The sequence below is a fragment of the Aristolochia californica genome, unplaced genomic scaffold (genome assembly GCF_029961685.1).
Source record: "Aristolochia californica isolate CCGP_79_NKW_82.1479 unplaced genomic scaffold, dmAriCali1.0.hap1 SCAF_7, whole genome shotgun sequence".
NCBI lineage: Eukaryota > Viridiplantae > Streptophyta > Magnoliopsida > Piperales > Aristolochiaceae > Aristolochia > Aristolochia californica.
Window position 1 is genome coordinate 7167894 of NW_027182268.1, and position 12436 is coordinate 7180329.

General features: G+C 39.5%; 3 protein-coding genes across 3 annotated transcripts; 2 read left to right on the forward strand and 1 right to left on the reverse strand.

Annotated features, from left to right (window-relative positions):
- Window positions 1-6345: 6345 nt before the first annotated feature.
- On the forward strand, window positions 6346-7677 carry LOC137937205 (cytochrome P450 86A7-like). Its single transcript, XM_068782295.1, has one exon. The coding sequence runs from the start codon at window positions 6346-6348 to the stop codon at window positions 7675-7677; it is 1332 nt and encodes a 443-aa protein (XP_068638396.1).
- Window positions 7678-8890: 1213 nt separating this feature from the next.
- On the reverse strand, window positions 8891-9995 carry LOC137936838 (ATP synthase delta chain, chloroplastic-like). Its single transcript, XM_068781746.1, has one exon. It carries the CDS (start codon window positions 9775-9777, stop codon window positions 9040-9042), a length of 738 nt encoding a protein of 245 aa, XP_068637847.1. The 5' UTR covers window positions 9778-9995; the 3' UTR covers window positions 8891-9039.
- A 606-nt stretch (window positions 9996-10601) lies between these two features.
- LOC137937206 (phenolic glucoside malonyltransferase 2-like) lies at window positions 10602-12010 on the forward strand. The gene has a single exon (XM_068782296.1). It carries the CDS (start codon window positions 10602-10604, stop codon window positions 11955-11957), a length of 1356 nt encoding a protein of 451 aa, XP_068638397.1. The 3' UTR covers window positions 11958-12010.
- Window positions 12011-12436: the final 426 nt, after the last annotated feature.

Sequence of the window (12436 nt, forward strand, 5' to 3'; positions counted from 1 at the left end):
CAGAGGGGTCTCTTTGAGCCTGTAGCCCTGCACCCAATAGTTTCCTGTCCAATATACCGATCTTTTTTTATATATAAATTTAAAAACTTCTAAAAGAAGGAAATAAGCACAACAACATTATCTTCTAATATTCTGATGAAATTCAACCTCAATACCAAGAAATTAATGATAAAAAAAAAAATTCAAACCTTACAGAAACAAAAATTGTGTTCGCCGTTCAGGGATATCTCCAAAAGCTTTTCCAAGAATGAAGGAGCACTGCTGAAACGAAACGAGAGTTAGAAATTTTGTAGGGTTAGGTCGGTGACGAAAAAAACAGAACATTAAATAAAAATCTTACCTCTCGTCGGACAGTCATTTTCGTCTCGTCAGCGAGGAAGAACTTTGGATGAAGAAATTGAAGAGGAAGGATAAAAATCGATTGAAAAAAAGAGAGATAATTTACATTCGTTTGTATCTAGCGTATCAATTCAACGAAATATTGGGTCTAAAAATAAAAATTCTATACTATATTCCGAAATGTTCTGATCTAATATGTATGATGAATACATGCTTACTAAACTTGTTATTAGTCTAACATAATAGAATTGGGTTGAATTCCATATGCATAAAAAAAAATTTGTTTTGGTGAACAACAATTTAATTATTATGGTTCACAATATTATATTTAGGAATAGGAAGAGTTCCATAGGAATAAGAAAAAGACACATGAAGAAAGAACAAGCTCTGATCACACCAGATAGGTTTTTTTTACAGTTTTGCCGTTAGGACATGATTTTTGTCTACACAATTGCTTCAAAGAGCATGTTATCGTAATTTTAATTCTCTCAAGTTATTGAAAAAAAAAAAACAGAACCAAGTCACAATAGAAGCTGCAGAAAAAAGGTAAAGACTAATCATTGCATTTTGGATAAAAAAGTCCACTACCAGATAAAATATAATCAATATGGACACAATATATATGAACAGAGATCAATATAAGTAGTGAACTAGCAAAAGTAGATGTGCACTGTACATTGAAAATGTTGATAATCCACATATTGTGACTAGAAGAAGGGCTTTGAGACTTTGTCCACAGGAAAATCGTATAGGATACCTAATGTAAGACAACATATGAATGACGACAGTACAAAATGCAATGCCGAGCAAAGGATGAATGATCCTTTTCAGCTTAAACAGATTCTTAAGAGAGAACAAAATTTTTATGCATTTAAAACCAATACCGCTGATAACAACATAGGTGGAAATTGGAAGGTCAAAGTTTAGGCGTGTGAGTAATAAGATAATAATCAACTACATGGTCTGCTAAATTCTCTTCATGCATAAAAAAAACCACATGATAGAAAATGGATACAAGATAAACTTATTGATTGAGGAAAAAAGGAATAAAAATGATTAAAATGATGTATTTAACTTTATCTGGAATATATACAACAAACCCCAGAGTCCTGTCAACCAAAAGCTAACTAGACTTACAGAAGATAAAAATGAAAAAAAAATCAACACTGAAATCACAGAGGAAGAAAACGTATAGAAGATAAAAATGAAAAAAAAAATCAACACTAAAATAGTAGAGGAAGAAAACGTACAGAAGACAAAAATCAACACCGAAATCGCACAGGAAGAAAACATACAAAAGATAAAAATGAAAAAAAAAAATCAACACTTACAGAAATAGAGAGTGTTCGCCGTTCGGGGATATCTTCATAACCTTTCAATGAATGAAGGATCACTGCTGAAACGAAGCAAGAGTTAGAGATTTTTTAGGATTAGGTCGGCGACGCAAAAAAAAACATTAAATAAAAATCTTACCTCCCGTCGGACCGTGGCTTTCGTTCGTCGGCGAGGAAGAACGTCGGATGAAGAAATTGAAGAGGAAGACGAAAAAATCGAAGTCTTTGACAGAGATTGAGGAATCGGAGAGGGAGAACGAGGGATTTGAAGACTAAAATCCCCCGTTTCCCATGAATACCCGCCGATGGACAGTGATTTCCGCGAGAAGATCATGCTGGAACGGCATGGAAATGGTAGAGAAGTATGGGTTCCCAGACGGGACTCTCTTTCCTAAAAAAAATTTTAGAACTCCCCCCGATTCCCGAATCGCCGCTCGTTAAAACGAGCCAGTTAGCGAGCCAGCGAGCCAAACCTGGCTCTGCTTGAGCTTGGCTTGTTAATCTAAAAGAACTTATTTCTAAGCTCGAGCTCGATATATAACGAATCGAACCGAGCCAACTCGGTTCGAAGTCACCCTAAGTGCAACACCTCATCTCCATCGAAAGTACAACTAGGAACCCAAATTCTTCCTTTAATAATCTCACCCACATAAGTTAACATGCAATGTGAGATGTCCCCCTATATTTTGTTTTATGTTGTAAACCTACAGTTTGTTTCCTACTCCTTTGTGTCATAAGATTCCCTCCAATGAATCTACAAACACCACTCATAGATAACCTATCTAATTTAGATCCATGCAAAATTAGTATTTGGAAAACCTTCAATCTCAAGGAGTCTGAGGTTTATACAATAACCTCATACCTAGTGACTATTTCAAGTACCTCAAAATATTATACATCGCATCAGGATGAATAATTCAAGGGGATTCCATAAATTGATTCTCATATAAATCGCAAACAAAATACCTAGAAATCAAGTCCACTCTCCATAAAAGTATTTATTGGTTTAACTCTAATAATCCTGTCTCTTTCAAGAGATGAGCCACATACTTCCTTTGAAACAACAATATCTTAGAACGACTCCCAGATCCTTGGTTTAAAATTTTGATTGTAAATATTGTTATACCTTTCAAATCACTTCTTCACAAAATAATATCAAATAGATATACCAATAAAAATACTAAAAACCCTAATAATGCAAACTAATTGAATTATGTTTTCATGTGATATAAGTTAGTTCCTGAGTCCAAATAAAAAAGCATACGTAACTCGAATTGAACAAGTGCTTAAATGCAAATTGAATGAATATGGGTAACATATTTATTATTTAATTATATTTATTATTTAATAGAATGGACCGAAATTAAGTGATCTAATTTTGTTAAGCTCATTAAAGAATATGGGTCAATTGAATAGATACTATAGAGAATTATGAGAACCCTATATAAGGAGACGCATTATGGTTATGGCCCCTAAGAGACTAAATCACACACGATTTTTCTTCTCCCCATTCGGAAGAGAGACGATATTCCCATTGAGGAACTAAGGAGATTTAATTGAGGAAGATCACAAAACCAATCATTTATTCGTATTAATTGCCACAGAATTCCGCCAAAGTAGGTGATCGTTTGGAATGGATCCAAGTATTTATCCTAAATCCAAATATTTTCGCATGATGTAAATTCTGTATTAGGATTTAAGAATAAAATTAATAAAGTTTTTCTAACAGGAGGTCACGAGTACGTCCGGCCGAACCCATCCGTGACGACGTGATGCATTGTCTTTCCAATAGACATATCGGAGCAGGGGAAGCCCATAACCTGAACAGCTACCAAAGGTGTCTCCTACTTCCCCTCCCATTTGTCAGATGACACAGGAACTAGCTAGGAACTGACGAGTGAAGTCGGCGCTAGACTCGGCGAGTGTGAAAGAGAGTCGGAGTCACCGTCCGATAAACGAATAACGCGAGGGTGACTGAGAGGGAGAGGGAGCGTTTAAGTAGAGTGAATTGCAAGTCTCAGTAGTCTTGGGTGGAGAGGAGCTATTGAACTGGAGAAAATGACAACGCATAACATCAAAGTATGTGAGAGGGAGCTTTGCTGGAGGAGCCGAACCCAATGGCAGAGACACTGGCCACCGTTCCAACACTTTCACTGCCTCAACCGCCATGTGCTTTCTGATGCGAACGCAGAAGATGATGGAAAGACAGACCGAGCCCGCCGAGTGCTTTCTGATGCGAACGCAGGAGATGATGGAAAGACAGACCGAGCCCGCCATGTGCTTTCTGATGCGAACGCAGAAGATGATGGAAAGACAGACCGAGCTTGATGGAGAGACGAAGGATATCGTCCTGATAATATAATGATGAGAATTTTACTATTACTACCCATTTTAAAAAAAAATAATAACACACATGACCAATTTTTTAACATTATTGCATAAAATCCCAATTTTTAACCCGTCAACTGCACATGTGTACAATCAAAAGTGACATGGAGCCGTGTCATCATGCCACATCAGCACCTGAGAGTCTTACGCCATGTCACCCACTCATCGATAAGCTATGCCATCCTCCATGTAGGACGACATGTCATATGCCATGTCATTGAACGTTGCATTTTTTCTCCCATTTTCTTTGCACTATTAAGTTAGGTTATTTTTAATTAATTTTTTATAAAAATATTAATTTTTTGTTTTAAAAAATCTTACACATTTCATTTCATTACCTTCGCTTTAATATAATAAGAAATATATATTTTGATTTTAATTATTTCAAAATTTTAATATAATTAATATTTTATTTTACTTAATACCTTAATGTAATTATTTAACCTTAAAATATTACTTATTTTAATTTAATATTTAGTAAAAAAATAATTTAGTATGAAAATTCTTATTTGTTGGTACAAATATTCTACCTTTTTTTATTACAACAACAAATAAAATTCGTATATAATTAATCAATTAAAAATTTTATTCTTACCTATTTAACACCTTTCATTATTGATTTAAAATATTTACAATTTAAAATTTTATTTTATAGTTTAAAATCTAATATGTAGGTACACCTTTTATTACCTTATATTTAAAAATATTTTTTAAAAAATATTTAAATCAAAAAAATATTTTTCAAAAATATTTAATTATTTAGAAAATAAAATTTTACTTTTAAATATTTTAGAAAATTTTAATCTTTAAAAAAATATTATTATTAAATATTTATTCTTTAATGCAACTTCCTATGGGGTGACGTAGCTTCTTGATGATGTGGTGGGTGATATGGCATAAGACTCTTCGGGTGCATATGTGGCATGATGATGTGTCAACATGTAAGCGGTCAATGTTTACGTGTCACCTTTGATTGTACACATTGTGTAGTTGACCAGTCAAAGTTGAGTATTTGTGTAATTAAGTGCAAAAGTTGATTATTTGTGCGATTATTTTTAAAAAAAGTATAATTTAATAAATGAAAAATATAGAATTTTACTAAAATACCCCTTTTAAAAAAATATTCATGAAAATAACCTACTCAAAAAAACAATTTTAAAAATACCTGACTTTGATCGATCAACTAACTACTTGGAAAATCCAATGTGACACTTCATCATTTGACACCCACATGGTGCCATGTCACCATCTGAAGATAGCATGTGCCACGTTATCTAATACGTCGCCAATTGCCACGCCAACGACCATGTAGACTGCCACATCAACATAAGATTTTTTTCTCCCATTTTCCTTTCATTATAGATTTAAGCTATTTTCTAATTTAAAAAATATTTTATAAAAATTAACTTTTAGGTTTCAAAAAATTTATTTGTTGGTAGATGTTTCATATAATTTTAGGTTTTATAAAAATCATATAAAATGTGAAATATATTTTTTTTTACAAAATATCAACAAATAAGATTTTTAAAACCTAAAATAATTTTTAAAATTACAAAAGAACTTAAATCAATAAAGAAAGGAAAATAGGAGGGAAAAAAAATCGTGTCGATGTGGCATGGTTGTCACCAACGTGCCAGTCTACATGGTTGATGCCATGTCAATGCTGATGTATCAAGTGGTGTTGAACTCTCACCAAAGGGTGGTTAACGACTTGTGTGTGGTTGGGATTAAATAGGAGTATGATAAGTGACTCATTATCTAACACATAAGAAAGGTAATCAGGGTCCACCATTCACGAAGGATTACATATCAATGAGCAACCCTTAACAGGTAGTGTGGAAGAAGGAGACGCTGTAGCCCTTACAGACTTGTCTCAGAAAATATCTAAGCCTACTCGAACAAACCCTAGAGAAGGAAAGAGAAGAGCAACTAAATGCCCTTACAGCCATTGGACTTATATAAAGAGAGAGAGAAATCAAGGACCTTTCATTCATCTACTATAAGCCTAAGCAATGGGTTGTCCTTCCCTGCTCCACTCACTCTACCTTGCCCTCTCTTTACTGCCTCTTCGATCTGTAGCAGTGCAGTTCTCCATCCTACTCGTTTCTGTAGCTTCAGTAATTCAGTACCTGCAGCGTCGGAGACAGACCCTGGTGGAGTGGCCCATTCTGCGAAATTTCCCGTCCCTAGTTTGCAACATCCATCACTTCAATGACTGGATCACGGAGATATTCAGAGACCTGGTTGCGGCACCTTCGTCTTCAACGGTCCTGTCTTCACAGGAATGGAGATTGTCTGCACTTGCAACCCCCAGAACGTCGAATACATGATGAAGACGAATTTCACTAACTTCGACAAAGGCCCCAACTTCGCTGAGATATTCGACTTCCTGGGTGCCGGGGTATTTAACGCCGATGGGGAGTGTTGGTTCTTGCAGAGGAAGATGGCGATCTCGCGGTTCATCTCCAAGAGGTTTCAGAGCTTCTATGCGGAGAAGAATCATGAGGTGGTGAGGGAAGGCCTCTTGCCTGTGCTGCAAAATGCTGTCTTAAGGGGTTTGACGCTGGATTTGCAGGAAGTGTTCAAGAGGCTTTCTTTTGATTCTACTTGTGCCTCTGTATTAGGAAGGAATCCTGGCTTTCTGTCTATGACTTTCATGGAGAATGGATTTTCGACGGCACTAGATACAGCGACTCGAGTTACTTTCTTGCGGCACACCGTACCGAGCTTCTTGTGGAAGACGATGCGGTTATTGGGATTTGGATGGGAAAGGAAATACAGCCAAGCATGGCAGGCTTTAGATGATCACTTGGCAAGGTATATCTCTCTCAAGAAACAAGATCTAGCTGACGGACAAGCAAGTGATGATCTGCTATTGGCGTATATGAGGTACAGAGGAGGAGGCACAGAAGTAGAAGAAGAAAAGTTTTTTCAGTCTATGGGAACTGAAAGATTTCTCAGAGATACGGCCCTGACTTTCATCTTCGCCGGACAAGACACAATCAGCTCCGGTCTCACCTGGTTCTTCTGGTTGCTCTCAAAATCCCTTTCCGTAGAGGCAAACATACTGGAAGAGTTAAAACTCGTCATGTTCAAAGAGAAGACGCCGGACGCCGGGAGGAAGCCTCCATTGTTCATCTCTGCAGATGAACTAAAAAACCTGAATTATCTTGAAGCCGCCATACTCGAATCCATGAGACTAAATCCTCCAATACCCATTGAGCACAAAGGCGCGAAGAAGGAGGATGTACTCCCAGATGGAACCGTTGTGAGACCAGGGATGATAATCTTGTACTCATTGTACTCCATGGGACGGATGGATTGGATATGGGGAGACGACTGCTTGGATTTCAAACCAGAGAGGTGGATCGATGAGAAGGGAAAGATTAAACACGAATCTGCTTCCAGGTATCCGGTGTTTAATGTCGGGCCAAGAGCTTGTTTAGGCAAAAGAATGGCTCTAACCATAATGAAGATGGTAATCGCTGCTATTCTCCTCAACTACCATGTTGAGGTGGTGGAAGGTCAGTCCATCTCCCAGGTACCATCAGTTATATTGAAGATGAAAAAAGGGTTGAAGGTTACAGTCACAGAGAGGAAAGATTTATTCAGCTAAACAGTTCTGGAAGAAGAAGAAGAGAGCTTCTGTAATGTTAGTAGATCTGCAACAAATGATTAAATAAGAGAAAATTCTTACTTTGGGTAGTCTTCAAAATTTCTCTTGCCCAAGAATATATTTCAATCAAAAGGAAATACTTGGTAAAAAATCATCATCAGTACTTAATGAGGCCACCACCTCCTACCTTAAAACGATCCAACCATTTTTGCCCTTGAACATTGACTAGCACGGCCATGGCCTCCTTAAAGTCCGATGCAGGTGGAACGATGAAAAGAAAGCAAAGATAATTTAGCCAGATAAAAGTGGATGAGAATTACAAGTTTGGAAAAACTTTCAAGGTAATTGAGAAATGGATTTAACTAATGGAACTAATATTTTGTGGATGCAAATTGGGCGGGATTCTTAAAATAAAAAAATTTAAAAGTGTTTTTGAAAGATAAAGGTTTATAACTTGAAGATATGCCAATAAAAGATCATTCATTCTTTTACTCATAGTTTGGTAGGTATTTATAGTTTCTCCAAATCAAACTAGTCGTTATTTGCTTGTTTACAAAATTCAATACTTTGATTGATCAATCACGAGTAAGTGGTTAAACTATCAATCGATCATAATGGCTATTTTTTCTGTCAGGCATTAAATTATTGATCAATCATTATGTTACTGTTGGTCTAGTGGTTATTGTCCATGGTTGATTGATCAATCGAAATTCTCTCTGTGAATACAAGTATGCTCGATCAATGTATTTTCTGTTGATCGATTATGTTTGAAGTCCCTTACTTGTGAGGTTTCCATTAGGAAAATGCAAGGGGAAGGGACCCCTAAGGGAGTTCACCTATCTCCTTAGTATACAAGAGGGACAAGTTCTCTTGTTTTGCATAAAGGAGGTTAGGGTTCCCTTAAGGATGAGCTCCATATCATAGTAAACAAGTCAAGAACCCCATTCAAAGGGTGGGAGAAAAACTCAACTATAAATTTATATTTCTTATGTCATATAATTTATTTATTTATTACTAATTTAAATATAAATATATTTTTAAGTATAATAATGCATAATGGATAATAATTTTGAATCACCAAAGAGATGGAATATAAAGGGTTTTCCAATTAAATATATAGTATTTTAAAATATATTAAATTTATAAATTAGAATCTCTTATGTTTATTGACTTTTCGTGGTATTGTTACGGGAGAGTTTCAAAATTCGAATCTTTTTATTATAATTTTGCGTTTGGTACTCATCAATTACAGAAATTATACATAAGGGCGTCTTACCAAAAAAATTACATATGCCGACAAAACGACAAAAATCATCCACGAGGCCCATTTGACGATCTTACCCCCATCACGGCCGTCGGGTCTCACGAAGCTAGCGACCCGACCAAGTCGCTGAAATTGAGCTGCCTCGCAATCTCATCCAGCTGCTTCTTTACGCTCATGTCGATGAGCTTCGAACCGGAGCTGCCGTACCTGACCGTGAATCCGGCCACCAGCGATGGGTCGATCACCGTCTTGATCCTCACGTTCTTCGACCCCGTCAGCCTCTGCACTCCCTGCGCGATCTGCGCCAGGTGTTGCGACTCCAGCTTCACCACCGACGACACCACCGCCAGCTCCGTGTCCGTCATTTTGTTGTACACCACCTCGAACTCCTTCACGATGTCCATGATGATCTCTACCCGCTTCATGTCCACGACGATGTTCAGGAAGTTCGCCGTGTGCGGCTGCAGCTTCGACTCCGTCGCGATATCGTCCAGGACTTTCCTCTTCTTCTCTATGGCGATTGTCGGATTCTGGAAGAAGTTGAACACCTCTGGATCGGAGAAGACCTGCTCCACTTTCTCCATGTCCGCGCTGGTCAGTTCCAGAGTCCCGTTCGACTTCGCCACGTCCGCCAGTGCCGACGCGTAGCTGCCGGCCGCCGTGTCCATCATCCTCGCCCCGCCTGCGGGTTTCCGCTTGGCGACGAGTTTGACGGCCAGTTTGAAGCCGGAGAATGTGGAACGGAAGGCGAGGGTTTGAGATTTGACAGCAAGTCGGGTCGTCGTCGGGAGCTTTGCTCGGAAGGCGATCGGCGCTTGCTGAAGAGCGGCGGCCATTTTCGAATCTCCGCCCTGATTTTTCTTTTGCCTCAATTTCGGATGAGGGAACGAGAGGCAAAGGGGTTTTGATGGGAATTGACGGCTGTGATTCGATTGAGTGGGAAAGGGGTTTTGATCGGATAAGCTTATCTTGATTGTTTGGAGAGAAAGGAGAAGGCGAACTCTTGTGGTCGATATCGAGTCTAACAAATAGCAGGTAGCGATCCTGCAGCGTTGGCGGCTTATCTTCATCTTCTCGTCTCGCTCGTCTCTCATGAAAATTTTCTCTCACAAAAAGATAGAATAATTGAGAATTGTTGTTCACACATTCTTTTCGCTCACACGCTCACACTCTCACTCTCACTCTCACTCTCACTCTCATCCATTATGGCGTGATCTATTATTCTTTAATATTATAAAAAAAAAATCGATCTATATAAATTTTTATATCATATTATATTAAAATAATAAATATTTTAAAAATAAAATTATTTTTATATAACTATAATATTAAAAATATAAATTAATTTATTTAGATTTAGATTAGAATAGGTTGAGCATAGGCCATTTTTTGTGAAATATGATGCTTAGATGTAGGAGAGGTCATATATGGGAATAATGTGGTTTGGCTGGCCTCGCTCAACGGGTATTGGCTGTGATTACGGATGCTCATTCGATTGACAAATCTCTCGCCTTTGTCGGCTATGATCCATTGGGTACTTGTGTCGCTATCTTCAGTGGAACATTTGAACGAGGTAGATCTCCTAGATTTGTCTTTATATCTCATTCCAATTATTTGACTCTCCTCCGGTTGCTGAACTGTTCTGAAATTTTTCCTCCCAATGGCCGCAACTACGAGCGCCGTCAAGGAGCTACAGCGGCTGTGTGTATCGCCTCCACCCGGGTCGGTTGCCTCTGCCACCATTGAACTCTCCTTCTTCGACGTCATTTGGCTGATTGTGCATCCCGTTAAACGACTCTTCTTCTTCCACCTCCCGGTCTCCACCGATGACTTCCGAGACTCGCACTTCCCTGCACTCACGGAAGCTCTTTCCCTCGCTCTCAAGATCTTCTATCCTCTCGCCGGGACATTGACCCACTCTCCGGACGATCCCGATGACCCCATCATCTGCTACGTCGATGGCGACTCCGTCCCGCTCACGCTCGCCGAATCCAACGGCGACTTCGCTCGTCTGAGTGGAGATCAGATGAGAGACGTTGAAGAGCTTCACCCTTTGGTGCCTGCTCTACCGGAGCAGGAGGATCCGGAGAGGAAGCCCCTCTTAGCTTTGCAGGTAACGCTCTTCCCCGGCTCCGGCGTCTGTATCGGTATCACCGTACATCACTCTGTGGCCGACGGCAGCAGCTCCATCAGGTTCATGAAATCGTGGGCTTCCATTTTCAAGGCTGGCGGCGACACTACCGTCGTGAAGCCCCTCCCCTCCTTCGACCGCTCTGTCGTCGGCGAGCTCCAGCAGCTGAGGAGGGACTTCTTGGATTACATAAAGCGAATCGAAATTCCGGAAAGCAGTAACAACCCGGTTGCCGAGCGGGTTCCAGTCGGCCGAGTCGTCCTGGCCACCTTCGTTCTGACTCGGTTCCAAATCCAGAAGCTTCGTGATCTTGTCTCCTCAGGCGGCCGCGACGTGGGTCCCAGACCATCAACTTTTGTCCTGACGCTCACTTACACCTGGCTCTGCTTGATCAAAGCACGTGGCCTCTCAGAGCGAAAATCGGTCTACTGCGGTTTCGCGGCGGACTTTCGGACCCGGCTCCGTCCACAGGTTCCAGATACCTTCTTCGGAAACTGTATCGGAGCGATTTTCGCAGAGGGGAGAACGACGGATCTGACTCGGGGAGACGGACTGGCGGCCGGGTCCGAAGTGATTCAGAGAGCTATTCGAGAAGTGGCCGATGAACCGATGAGAGACGCCGGGTTTTGGATTCACAAGTTCATAAATCTGCGGAGTGAGCGACTCGTCTCTGTTGCAGGATCGCCGAGAATTCGGGTATACGAGACGGACTTTGGATGGGGTGCACCAAGGAAGGTTGAGATAATGTCGATCCTGGACGGCGGGGCGATATCATTGGCTGAGAGTAGAGATGAACCAGGTGGGGTGGAGATAGGGTTGGGGGGCCTACAACCGGAAGTGGAGCTCTTTGCTTCATTCTTTGAGGAGGGTCTCAGATGTCCGTAGGACCCGAGTATTGCAGGGGTGTCCTTTAAATCCGTGTAAGAAGAAAAGTAACGTTTTCTAGCCTCCTTTATTGATTTTGTAGAGCATAACCTCTATTCAGAATTTCCAATATGTAGAAATTGATAAAATAATATTTGTTATGCTATTATTTAATTGATATATGTATTTACAGTTACAAAATGATAAAAAGATTTACAACAAGTGTATATGACTGTAGAGTTAGAAATTGAGACAATCTTAACTTCTTTTATCATGATCATCTTTATCTCTATCATGCCCCCCGTAAGGTGAAGCTTTGAGAAGAGATTTTAATCTTGGTCTTCAAGAGGATAAAGCGTGTTCGGGGAAACGGTTTAGTAAGAGCATCTACTAATTGATCAGTAGATAATACATGAGTCACCACTCTGAACGTGTTTTCGAATGAAGTGATAATCAAAAGCTATATGTTTCATGCATGAGTGAAAACTAGATTTGAGCAT

Excerpts from the sequence above, each read along its gene's own strand:
- LOC137937205 (XM_068782295.1), top strand. The coding sequence starts at position 6,346 with ATGGAGATTGTCTGCACTTGCAACCCCCAGAACGTCGAATACATGATG.
- LOC137936838 (XM_068781746.1), bottom strand. The coding sequence starts at position 9,777 with ATGGCCGCCGCTCTTCAGCAAGCGCCGATCGCCTTCCGAGCAAAGCTC.
- LOC137937206 (XM_068782296.1), top strand. The coding sequence starts at position 10,602 with ATGGCCGCAACTACGAGCGCCGTCAAGGAGCTACAGCGGCTGTGTGTA.